At 34.7% G+C, this 14084-nt stretch overlaps 1 protein-coding gene across 1 annotated transcript in view; it reads right to left on the minus strand.

Moving 5' to 3' along the window:
• SLCO1A2 (solute carrier organic anion transporter family member 1A2) overlaps positions 1-14084 on the minus strand; it is a 93226-nt gene that overhangs the window by 16747 nt on the left and 62395 nt on the right. The window contains exons 6-11 of the mRNA XM_090272896.1: positions 13391-13523; positions 8772-8872; positions 6979-7125; positions 4209-4307; positions 3419-3640; positions 240-404 (exon numbers count right to left, since the gene is read on the minus strand). Of these exons, the coding sequence (XP_090129022.1) occupies positions 240-404; positions 3419-3640; positions 4209-4307; positions 6979-7125; positions 8772-8872; positions 13391-13523 (867 nt within the window). The remainder of the gene's footprint in view (positions 1-239; positions 405-3418; positions 3641-4208; positions 4308-6978; positions 7126-8771; positions 8873-13390; positions 13524-14084) is intronic.

The raw sequence follows: 14084 nt of genomic DNA on the forward strand, positions 1-14084 counted from the left end.
TCTAAAAATAGTTTGAATTTGCATTTTGACTGGAGAGAGAGCAGAACAGAAAAGCCAGGGTTTGTTCACCTTTTGTTGATTTAATTGGAGAACAGAAGGAAGAAATGTACCAGAGACAGAAATATCCTGACAGATGATAACAGATTTTAATTTAGGAGGTTCCTAGACGCATCATCACTCTGTTTACCATTTCATGGCGGGGGGGAGTGGGCTATTAAAGCAGAGAAGAACAAACATACCAATTAGAAAGATTGCATCCGAAGTTGATTTTCCATATTGCTGTTCCAGATATTTAGGCATGAAGAACATCATATTAACAAAAGCATTAAACTGTATCACACTTATTAGTATAAAAAGCATGTAAATTGGGTTGTGAAACAAACTTTTCATAAATAGTAAAAAATCTGAAATGAAAGAAAGCAATAGTGTCAAACTAATTGACTGATTGACTTTTTCTGAAACATCAACTTCCACTCTGAATGGTTTTCCTGTTTTATAATGCACATATTGTTAATTTGTTTTACTCCTTAAAAGCTGAAGTTATGTCATTGTTTTTGGCAGCTTCTGCAAGTCAGTGACACAGTTGACTAGGTAGGTATCATAACACAACAGTTTTGCTTTCACAAAGTTACCATTGTGTCTTAAGGAAAAACCATTATGTGACCAAAATATTATCTGTATTCACACCATTTTCTTTTATCCTTTTCTTTCTCCTTCTATTAATAGCTTCTCTTCTCTATAGAAATATCTAGTATGAAAGATTCTTGTCATGATCTCTAAAGTCTGGAAGAAAAACAATTTGATAAAGAAGTTCAAATTCCTGAACATTTAAAATATTGATAAGTACATATTTGGGAATTCAAGGGATATAAATTTTCTCAAGTACCAGGTATTTTTTGTTTCTTCAGAACATCAATTTTGGTGGTTCTGCTGATGGTTCACAACAAAATGTGCTTAAAACCGCCTGAGCATCGTTTAAAATACCAGCTTCCAGTTCCCACTCCCTGAGATTCTGATTCATTAGGTACATAGTAAGGCCTGTGTAAGTAACTTAACCAGAATATTCCCTGCTTGTGTGCACTGACAAAACTCAGAACCAAATTTGTGGCCCGTCTCTGGGAAGGGTCACACTGTTGCCATTTGGTGTCAAAGTTTCACTTATAGTTTCTTTTCACTTTCCCTGTCTTCATATTCTCTGCTTTGATTACCTTGCTTATTCTTTATTATCCTAGTTTGCTTAATAAACTGCTTAAAAATCCATTCTGGAACAAAGTATCAATAAAATACTCATGAAAATTAATGAATTGTGGTGGTAGAATTCATATTTATGAATAAAAAACATAGCAGGCATGAGAGTTGTGTTTAGAGCTCTTTGAAGCATTTTAAGGCACCCATTTTGTTGACACCCCTGTTCTCATACTTTCTTTTTTACATGCAATATCTATTTATTATATTTTTACATATAACATATACTTATTATACACTCGTAATTTGTCATCAGAGTGCATTCACAGAAGGACACCAATCAGTCCCAGATGTCACTGTTATGTAGCTGAAGGACCCAAGGGACTCCTGAGAGATGGGACTGCCAGCTGTAACTTGGAGTATTATTATCCCAGCTAAGTGGAGATGGAGGTAGGCCTCCAGGCTCTTCAGGAACCTGTGGCAGACAAGTAAGATAGAGTAGAATTTAATGACTGTCCCTTGCACAGTGTGTTTGTAAATAGAGCCTTGATGGGAATCAATTAAAAGGAGGCAAACTCCAAAAGAGAGAGAGTGAGTTCTGGGGAGCGCTCCCAGCACCAGACCAGACCACACAGCTCATAGTTCCAGGGCCGGGAACAATAAAGCCTCATTGCTTCTGACTGTGCAAACCAGTGGGGGTTGGGGTGGAAGCAGAAACTGCCTGTCTCTCAGCAGAGTCCTCTTGTTTAAAGGGTCCCCACAGTCCTAGAATGTCTGCAGACCCACCCACTCTGGGAACAATGGCCAGGGCAACAGCTAGAAGGGAGCCAGTCCCATACGAGTGTGGGAGAAGCGCCTGGAAAAGGGGCAAGTGCTGAGCAAGTGGCATTGTTCCCTCTCAGACCCCTAATCCACACAGTAGTTCAAATTTTTTTCTATCGAAATATGTTCTATACTAAGCTAAGCTCTTTCCTAGTTTTGAAAAGTGATCTTACAGACCACAAACAATATTCTGTGTTAATATCCTCTCTCAGTCCATATCGTCCCTTTGAGAACCAAGCTGTAATATAATCATGATGATTAAGAATTTGTAAGATTCTGAATTGGCTCTTAATGATCCAGACAACATTAAATTATGTTCAATTATGATTTCAGTGAATTTAATTATTAGTAAAATTCTGTGCCAATTTGTATTATAATTTTTGAGCGATGTAGAATTAATAACATCAACAATAGTAATACTAATACTAGTAACAGCAGTAATAGTAATATGTGCCGGAACATTTTTTATCCTCACACAATTCTATAATAATAACTGTTATTATTATCTACATTTTACATATAAGAAAACTTAGTCCTTCCTTACTTTCTAAATGAAAACTCTTTAAGAATAATACCAAGGCTCAGGCCATATTAATTAAATGCTCATACTAATTAAATCAAACGTCTTGGGAATAATACAGACTTTCCAGGCATTAGTAATTTAAAAAATTTCTCAGGTGATTACAGTATATGGCCAGGTTTAAAAATCAGTGTTCTTGAATACTAAATACTTAGACTCTCTTAAGTTAGTTCCCCACAGGAATACCTTCTATAAATTATCCTTTGAACTTTTATTGACAATCTATAATTTTAAAAAAGTATTGGTAAATGAAATATGCTTCTGTGTTTGCTGGGAAACAACTGTGTGGTCCAGTATTACCTATATCATACATCATATCACAATTTTTTTTTTATAGTTTGTTACTTGGGGAGAATTTTCTCTCTGAAAACCGTTCTTCCTTCTATCAAATATAGAGAATTATATGATCCGTCATCCTTAACATAGGAATCTCACAGCTAAACTAATATTTTTGGTTTCAGAACTATACACTTACTTGGATTAGTGTATTTTTTTTTCTCCCTTTGTTCTTAGTTTGAATTTCTTTCTTTTCTTTTCTTTTTTTATAATTAGACTTTGGGACTAAATAAATAAATACATACATATATAAACTTCTTGAGTGCCCAGATTGATATAAAATTTTACATACTGATCTGAGACAATTTGGCTTCCAAATATATTGTTTATTTCCAAGTAGTAGCACTGGAAGAATCAGTCTAGTTAGACATTATTGACTGCCGCCTGTTAATGACAGAATGCCCTAATATAGCCTGGCATTTTACACTGCTAGACTTAAATACAGGCACATTTATAAAAAGTAAATTATATAGTATTTAAAATGTTCATATTTGCCTTTAGTGATTCCATCATTTTCCTTCTTCACCTCTTCTTTCTGTTTCTCTTCTTTGTCATTTTTAATGGTGTCAGCATTATCCTTTGCTCCTTCTTTTACAAGCGTTTTGGGCAAAAAGAAAAAGGGAATGGCAGTGAGCACATTCACTCCTGCGCAAATCAAAAGGCCAAACCACCATGCACCAACCCAGCGAGTGTCAGTGGGAGTTATGGTCAGATCATCTGTAAAAAATAGACACATTTTTATTAGCTTTTGTCATCATTTTCTGTATGCACTACAGGAAAAAAAATTTAATTGCTATTCTCAGGTTCTATCCAAGTAGAAAGTTTATATACAATTCAGACATTCATAAAAGTTGTCTGACAATGCATAGTGTTACAATATTGTGTGGCAATAAATGAGTGTGAAGATCTGTTCTACTGTGTAAGAAATTTATAAAGATACTTATTAAATAATGTCAAGGCCTATTTAATTATCCAGAAATGATTCCTTAGTTAAAAGAAATTCAAATCAATATGCTTAAATCTTCTGAAAACAAGAAATATGATCATGGTGCAATAGAAAGCACTAAGTTTTGAATCAGAAGATCAGCATTTTATCTTGCTCTTCTGCTCACTGGTTTAAAATTTTGTTGGCATTATTTAAACCCCTCCACTTTAGTTTTTACTTGTGGAAACTGTAGTTAACCCATCTAACTGAAGGTCAATAAAGAAACAATGAACTGTGGCAGCATACCTGAGGTTGATTCGTGTGCTGTAGACACTGTTTAACTAGATTTTAATGAATTACCTGTGTTTACAGATCCAGTGTCAACGTAAACATTCGCACAGAATGACGCTAACAGAAGTCCAAACAAAGGACCGATGATAGCTCCTGTTTCTACAAACCCTAAAAGTAAAAGAAAATATAAAGATATAGTATAGTTGTATAACCACATAAAGAGTCCTAATCCCACAAAAAGTCTAGAACCTGAATGGTTTTTGTTTAGATATGTTTGCCTTTGATATTCATTTTGTACGAAAATTAAGCTTGGTGTACATAATAAGTAACAAGTTTTATCTGTAGACGTTGAAGAAAAAAACTCGTAATTTAAAGCTACGTTCTCCAAGTCTCCAAATTCTCTTTTGCTGGGTCCCAGGTAAAGACTTGCTGGAGCAGCATAGGCGGGGATCATTGTATTATCGAAGCCACGGTGTAGAGTAAGAGTCTTTCTGAGGCTTTACATAGCCACATTGTTAGAGGAATTCTAACACAATACCATGTTATGATAAATTTCTTCTGGCATATTCCTAAGCAAAGCTTTACTCCCAGATCTCCAGTTTGAAACTTCTTCTGGCGTTGTCCTCACTATTATTGATACTTCACTTTTATCATAATCTCCTTTCTTACCCTTCACATTCTTATCTTTATTTCCATCAGTCCCCTCTCTCCTCATAACTTCTTACTCAGCTGGAAATTCACCATTAGTTATAACTTATCCACAGTTCACAATCTATGCTGCACCCTCCCAGCTCACTGAAAATCCAGATGTGAGCTTCTTCTACTGTCTTTCTCTTTACTTCAAAATGTGTTTTCCCATTGTCTCTGCCTCCTCTGCAGTCCTACAGGATAGTTAATCCTTGTACATCTGATCTCTTGACATCTACACCTTCTGTTATCTTCTCTGAGGTCTTGCTCAACCAAACACTTCTCTTGTGCTTGTTCCATCTCCTCCATTCACTGATATCTACAATACACCAGAGCCACCCTCCTTTCTTCCCTTTCACTACATTCTGCTTCTCCTTCCTCACCAACCATTCACTCTACTCAAATCCTTCCACATTCTCCTCAAAATAATCTCAGGTGGTAGCTAGCACCACTGATCTCTTTGCCACTTATCCCATGGCCTTGTCTGGCCTTCATCCTCCTAACTCTTCATGCTATTTGACATTGCTGGCCAACACCTCTTTGACACTTTCCTCCTAAGACTCAAAATGATACATGTGTTGCTTTATTTCTTCCACTATGACTACTCCTTCCTTGATTTTTCTTCCTCTTTCTCTACTAAATAGAAGTGTTTCTTAGAATTTTATTCTAGGATCTCTTGTTGTATGTGGCTTCCCTTACCAACCACATCTCTCACTCTTGTTTTCATTTATTATCTCTGCATAGATGATTTTCAAACTTTATTGCTAGCTTTTACATTCTCTCCAAAACTATAAAACCACATATGGAACTATTTTCTTGGTGTATAGCTAATTGAGTTGTAATTATTTAATTATATGCACACATACCTTTATTTCATTTTTAAAATTTAATTTTTTTAAGCCTTAACTACACATACATACTGACAAAATTTCACTGATTTATAACTATGCAGTTATTTATGTACTAAACTTTATATGAACCATGTCTTATTTATCTTAATATGTACAGAGATTATTTGTTGAATAAAGAAATACATATTATAACAAGGTGTTAATTTATTGCAGGTGATCATTTGTATTCTTTCAAAATGATATGTGAAGGAATATGAAAGGATTGAACAGAAAAACATTGAAAAAGATTATTGTGAATTCAGTAAGTTATCAAAAACTGCCAAAGTTATTTGGGATAATAATTCTTAAACATTTTAATCTATTTTGATTAAGTGTGGCTTTGTTTAATCTTCTCTCACCTTCTTTGATTTTTTTTGTTTCTAAAAGGTCTGTCCACATTAATAGCAAAATGTTGCTACATTCAAAGTTATGATTTTATAAATAACAGATGAAATAACTAAAGAATATATGCAAGATATAATAAAATAAAAGTATTTAGAAGATTAGAAGACAATGTAAGATAATGGGTTTTAAGTTGGCTCTTGTGGGAGGTGACACTGATGAATTTTAGAAAAGAAAATTTTAAGAAAACAATAAAAAATATGAAGACAGGTAAGTTATGAAAAACCCTGACCAGTACGGAGAGATTATGATGAAGTGAAACTATGTAAAAAATTAGATAGATGAATTGAGTACAGAGCTATAAATAGGAAGTGGAGATATTAGATTTAGTAAGAGCCAGTATGTTTCATGAATTTGGGAGAGAAAATATGATTAAAGCAATGTTTGGGAAAAACTATACTGAAAAAATGTTTATGAGAAAATAATAAAATACTAGAAATAAAATGGACAATAAAGAAGTATGATCATCTACATGTGAAGTAATGAGGACCTGAACAAAAGTAAACATAATAAATACAGTGAGAAAAGTTCTGAATATAAGGGACATTTTAAAGAAAACATCAGTAAATCTCTTAACAGATTGAATGTAGAGCAGTGCCAAGGAAATGGAGGAGTCAAACAGAGCTCCTGGGGCACTGGATTAGTGGTATTTTCAACAGCAAAAAGCAGATTTAGCAAAGTGGCTTATTTGGAGTTAGCATGTAATTATTCCATTTAACAAACTTTTATTGATGACCAACTGTGCCAAAGTACTCTGTTTGTCATTCTGGAAAGCAGCAAAATTCCAAATAAATATCTAATATCCACCCTCAAGGACTTAACTGCCCTGAAAAGAGGTTAAGGCAGATTTTCAAACTCACCAATATATAAAGGAGAGTTTTCAGATTTGGCAAAATCTTCTATGTAGGAAATACCCAAAGGTATGATGGGAGTTTCACCAATTCCACGTATCATATTTCCTATTAGTACATACACCCACATTAATGACCTAACTTCCTTCACACACTCTACATTGAAAGGAAAAAAAACAAAACACATTACATTAGTATTTTGATAGTAAAGTATTAAGCTATAAGTATATCTATAATTCTAAGTTTTTCACCTTGTAAACAATTCTAAGCATTTCACCTTGTAAACGATTTATATTTCTATGCCAGCAGTGACTCACTGGGTCATTCCTCTTGCATTTTCTGAGGGTACTTAGGTATGGCAAAGCGTAAGTATTATGCTGGAGTCATTTCCTACTTGATTGGAAGAGATGTGTATACTATTCATCAAACTAACAGTGGTTAGTGACAGTACATTGGTAGTTTGATGGGATTATTTACACCAGAGAAATTGGAGAACACTAAAAGTCAGAGCTATTTTTCCCTACAGAAAACCAGTTTGCCAACAACTTCAGGACCTAGTTAGCTGCTATGAGTGCTACCCCATTTCTACACTAAATGTAAGGAGAGAAAAAAACACAAACACCCTCCCTAGAATTGATACTATATTTATAAGATTTAAATAAGAGTCTCACCAAAGTTTCAATTCTCTACAGCTGTAATTACTTTATAGACACTAAAAATACTTAACAAGGTATTAATCACATATTCTCTATAGAGTCTACTCTGTACTGTAACCACCAAATAAGGTTTGATAAAGAAATTCACCTGAATTATTAGTGCAGCAGCTACTTAAAAGAGTAACAAAGACTAAGCCAAAAAGAACTAGAAGAGAGAAAGATAGGCAAATCTTGGAAGACTTGACCATTTCTATTCAAAGCAAAAACAGTTGTCAAGGAAGATACTCTGTACAGTCATGTTTTCAGGAAGGTGAATTACAATGTATTCTCATCTACTATAACCTGGCCAGGTGCTACCCATGGATGTGAGAGTCTGGAGCACAGCTGGGTCTGAAAATTTCTTCTGCAGTCTATCTCTCAGTCATTTCCAGTCCAGAGAACTACAGTCTCCATTTCTGGATATTCATATTTTTTTCTGTAGTGAGTACAGTGATTTGTGTCTAGAGGTCACAGGCAAATTCAAGGCCTACTCTAGAGCAAAACTAAAAATATCAGGTGATCAAAGAATTAGCACACTTTTCCGAAGATTCACCAGACTGGGAAGTTTTTGATTTATCTACTATAATGTAGATTGTTATTTTTAATTAAAAAAATAAAAAAGAAAGAAAGAAATAGGGCCTAGGTCAGCCTTTGGCAGAAGGCTCTCAGGAAGAGGGCACAGACTTCTGCTGATGTCACTGTTTTTGTTTCCCCAAGGAGTTCCTTTGGCTGAGAGTTTCTGAGATAGCTTTCTTATACTCCTTGAAACTATTTTGGATCCCTCTGATTCCACACTGGCAGTGAAATTTCCAGCCTTTGGGACCACTGTAACATCTTCTGATATGAATCCAGTAAAAGAAAAAAAAATTTCCAACACAAAAAGAGAATTTTTTTTTTAGAAGAGAAGTTCTTAATAAGTATACTCAAATATATAGGAATAACTTTTTCTATTATTAGCCATTCGTATTCCCTTCTGGGATCCCCTAAAATAACCCTGAAGTAATAGCTTTTGCTTATTTATCTTAGTCACTTAATCAGACGCAATAACTCTGCACATGTTTAGTTACAAATTCATTGAACAGAAAAAAATAAAATGATGTCAACAACCTGATGGATCTTCTGTTGGTCTGGAAACCTGGGTTCCATTTTCAGTACATAAGAAACTGTTTGAGGACAAATTGCCTAAAACTGTAGATTCATATTCATATCTGTATGAACACAGGGAAAACATATTTATGTTAAAAAAAAACAACAACAGAAAACCTCATACCTGTTAGAATGGTGATTACTAATAAGACAAGTAATAACAAGTGTTAGAGAGGTTGTAGGGGAAAAGGAACCCTCATTCACTGCTGGTGGGGATGGAAGCCAGTACAGCCACCGTGGAAAACAGTATGGAGGTTCCTCAAAAGCTTAAGAGCTACCATATGACTTAGCAGCCTCTTTGCTGGGTATCTACTTGAAAATTTTGAGGAGATTTATTCACAAAGATATATGCACCCCTATGTTCATTGCAGCATTAGTCATGGTGGCCAAGACACGGAAACAACTAACGTGTCTTTCAATAGAGGATAGGATAAGGAAAATGTGGTTCAGATACACAATGCTATACCACGCAGCCATAAGAAAAGATGAAATACTGCTATTTGTGATAACATGGATGGACCTTAAGCATATTATACAAAGCAAAACAAGTCATTCAGAAAAAGCTAAGAACCATATGTTTTCACTCTTATGTGGAATATGAAACTGAAACTCATAGACACAGACCACAGTATGGTGGTTACCAGAGGAAAGGGGTGCAAGGGGGCGGAAAGTGTTAAGGAGGCCAAATGGGTGGTGACAGAAGATGATTTGACTTTGGGTGGTGGGCACACAGTGCAATGTACAGATCATGTGTCATAGAAATATACACTTGAAACCTACATAATCTTATTAACCAATGTCACCCCAATAAATTTAATTAAAAAAATAAAAATTTTTAAAATGATTAACTTTCACCTCCTCTAAGCAAATAATAAATAAAAGAAATAAGTAATGACAATGTGAACATTGTACAGATTAATTCCTGCTTCGCTTAAGACACAACATCCAAATTCAGTAAAGAAGAATTCTTCTCATCTTTGCCACATGATCATCATAAATTAATATCATAAAAAATAAATAAATAAATAAAATAAAAATAAAAACTTGTCATGCCCTGGTGGAGTGATTCAGTTGGTTGGAGTATCATCCTGTGCAAAACAAAAGATTGCAGGTTCGATTCCTGGTCCAGCACATACTTAGGTTGCAGGTTCCAGCCTGGTCGAGGCGCCTATGGGAGGCAACCGATCGAAGTTTCTGTATGTGGATGATCTACATTTTAGATGATCTAACAGATTTCTGTGATTTTTAGGTGACCATTTCCTGGAAATAATTACTATAGGATAAGGAACAAAAATTAAGAAAAATAATAGACTCAACAAAGTCTACTCAAGAAGATAAGTGTTCAGGGGAAAAACAACACAACAAAACAATCTCCATCTTTGGATTCTCTGAGGTTTGCTCATAAGAACTATACCCTCACTTTCTGAGAATGTAAACAATAATTTCTGCATGTGTTCATTAACCCCTAAGAGAAACAAAACCTTTGCCCATTATAATGAGAGACCTTAGAAGAATCTCAAACAATGTGACAGCACAATGTAACGGCTTTACCTCTTCTCATAAGAACAAAAGGATTAATAGACTGTGACCACATATACTTTCTCAGAATGTAAATTATCCTAAATTATAAAACAATAGAGGAAAACATGTCCAGCAAAGTCTCTGTTTGCTAGATATTATGTTAAATTAGTTTCTATATTTTTATTAGATGAGGGAAAGCCAAAAGAAAGCTTGTTCTCTGAGTTCCAAGTGAGCAAGAATGTTAAAACACCTTCACCATAGAACAATTGCCTAGTTATGCCCTTAGAGTTGGCTGTGAACTGTGTACAAAGGCTCCTGTCTCCATACCTGTGATCCCATGAGAGATGCTGGCTTTAGAAAAAATAAGACTTTGACAAAGGGTAGGAAAAAATGTAAATAATAGCTGAATATTACTCTACATCTTGTTGGCAAGAACAGGAAATAAAAGGACAGTAGTAATCCTTTGCCCGGAAACTTTTTATCCCTTCAGAAATACCTGAGAAGACAAAATGTGTTTTTCATTTAACTTATTCACTTAATACCTAATAACTCATTTAAAATCCATTAATTCCCAAAATGTCAGCAAAATGACAGTGAATTAATTTTAAAGTGGAAAGAGAAGGACATCACACCACAAGGATAAAGAGGATGGAAGACTTGACAAGAAGATTTTGAAAAAGAGAAAACAGAAATAAATCGTTAATGAATTAGTAGTTAACAAAAACATAACCCTAAGTGTGTACCTACGGTGGAGCAACAAAATATGTGCCACACATCCCTGGAAAGTTTCAGGCAAGATAACTTTGGGAGTAGGCATGCTCCAATAAATAAGAGAATTGGTTTAAAGTGTATATAAGGAGCAGTTAGACCCTTATGGACATCTTCCGCCATTCCAACTGAAAATGGTCTTTGACTCCCGAGTGTCCAAATAGGCGCATTGGGGATAGGAAGGATATACTAAAAAGTAAGGGTATTAGTTTTTTTTAAATGTACATATTGAAAAGTGAGATACCCACTCCTACCTGTTTGGTAGCCCAGCTCTACCTCCTAGGCAACAGATAGGAGAATGCCTGCCTAAGATAACTGACAGCTTATGGTTGTTCTAAGCCATCTAAGAATCAGCCAGTCCCTGTACAATCACCATACAAAAAGCCCTCCATTAACCACGTCCTAAACATTTATACAGAACTTCCAGTTAGCTTGTTGTTGTTCTGCCTCTCTCTGAAATACAAGCAGATAACCAATAACCACCAGATACACCAGGAAACCCTGTGTAAGAAAACAGAGACAAAACAAAGTAAATTTCTACACTAGGAGGAGACAGAAGACACGACGAAGACAGATGAAGGAAATGTAGATGCGAAAGACACTGCATTTTAAAAAAAACATAAGATATTCCTTAAAAAGATACATTATAAAAACTAGAGTTCTTAGAAATTAAAAATGTGATAGCAAGAGCTAGAAATCCACTCAAAGGCTTAGAAGATAAAGTCAAAGAAATATCTCAAAAAGTAACAAGACATCAAGAAGATATAAAATTGAAAAAAAGTTGAGAAACATATAAGCTTAATCCAAGATGGACAATATTCAAGTCATAGAAGTCCTAGAAAGAGAAAAAAAGAGGATAGGGAAGAGATACTATCAAAGAAATAACACAGGTAACTTTTCAAATATCTAGATTGAAGGCACCTAGCACAATGAAGGAAAAAGATTTCCACCAAGATAATTATCATGAACACATACTCTGGAGCTTAAGAGTAAATCTGAAAAGCTCCCACAGAAAAGAAACTGATAACAGTAGTGATAAAAGCATTGCATTCTCAATAGGAACACGGGAAGCTAGAAAACATTGGAACAATATCTTCAAAATTCATAGGGCAAATATTTTCCAACCTAGAATTTTATACCAGCCAAACTGTCAATCAAGTATGGGAATAGAATAAGAATACTGTCAGGTGTTTAAGGTTATAAACTTTTTACTTCCCTTAAACACTTTTTTAGAAACCTATTAGACAATAGTTTCCACAAAAAAAAAAAAAGAAAAAGAAAAAAAAAAAAGAAAGTAAAAAGAAAAGCAGAAGATTTGATACCCAGGAAATAAGCAATTGAATAGAGGAAAGAGGCAAAGCAAATTCCCAAGGAAAATGGTGAGGTAAAATTTTAAAGAAGCCACCATGTTCCCATTTAGATTGTAGATAGAGAGTTGGTGGTAACAGAAAAGATATCTCCAGGATAAAACTGAAACTATCTGATACATATAAATATATTGAGAAAATGTTGCTCTACCAGTGGAAAGTTTGGTGAGAAATAAAAGAAAGTGAATTAAATAAAAAATGAGGCAATTATTAAATCCAGGGCAAATAAAAAGTGACATATGACATGAATGATAAAATATTGACATAGTCATAAACGTGGAAAGAGTGAATATGATTTTATAATAGGAAGTCAGTATATATGATGTAACACTAAAGTATCAAACATTAAAATGATAAACATTTAGTTAGAAATATTGAGGCAAACAGCAGAAGAAGGAACGAAGAGCTGCAAGGCACCGCCTCTGAGAAGCAGTAATACGGACAATGTCAAAGGTGAAGAGGACAGCTCTTTTTTCAATGTAAGACTTTCAATATAATTTTACTTTTACAACTTTGTACACATATCACTTTAGTAAAAATTAAAATAAAAATCAAACTTCAGACTGTCTGCCTCATGGTGACCTATAATTAAACAGAACCTCATTATAATTAAAAGTGTCTAAATAGCCTCAAGAAAGTAATATTCTCGAATTTTGCAGGGCCCTAAAAATCTTTATATCAGACTCAGTTTCATCAAAGAGGTGTCCCAAATATCTATATCATGAATTGATAAAAGTTATGTGACTATGTAAGTGGAAGCAAGGGAGCCGAGAGCACACGACAGACCTGTGAAAAAGACTGTCTTCTGGTTTCCATGACGGTGCTCTGTGATTTTGGGAAACCTTATTCCTAGAAAGAAATTACAAGCTTCATTTTCTGCATTTGAAATTGAACCCAAAATGTCACCAGAGACTGAATGCTTACCGGTCCATGAGGAAATGAGGTAGAGACTGTAAGAAACACCCTAGGCCCATAACCACGCATCCAACACCAATCATTCTAGGTCTATGCAATTTGGTTCCAAAATAACTCACAAATATAATCAAAATAAGATTTCCTAGGGAAAAAAATGAGATAAAAGTAAATATTTCATTAAGTATGGACAATGGCTTAAAGAACAGCCTCATTCAATCATTTACTATCGAGCATTTATTGTACAAACACTATCTCAGTTACTGGCACTGCCACTAGGCAGTCATGAAACAAATGAATAAGACAACCCCTGCCCTGAAGGAGGGCTATTCACAATGTTGAAAAACACATGAACAGATTTCTGTGCAACACCAGCCATTAAAAGGGACAGAGAAAGGGAAGCCAATGGAAGGGACTGAAAAACACTTCCAGGAAATTTTAGAGGTTCAATTTGTGGTTATCTAGCCGTAGGAAATGGAATGCAAAAGTAGGTGTTGGGCCATACATCACTTCTGGCTTCTCTCTCCAAGCCTGCTACATAGAATATTGTAATGTTTTCTTATGCTTAAAAGGGAAGCAAAAATTAAATTCTGATAGATATATGTTTTATAACTTATGATTCAAATATAACTTTATATTGGTCAACATAACCAAGCCAGAGATCTATGTTTATTTCTTCTCCTTTCCTTAGAAGTAAAAAATAGTG

The sequence above is a fragment of the Furipterus horrens genome, unplaced genomic scaffold (assembly GCF_987537825.1).
Source record: "Furipterus horrens unplaced genomic scaffold, mFurHor1.1.pri manual_scaffold_4, whole genome shotgun sequence".
In the NCBI taxonomy this organism is placed as follows: Eukaryota; Metazoa; Chordata; class Mammalia; order Chiroptera; family Furipteridae; genus Furipterus; species Furipterus horrens.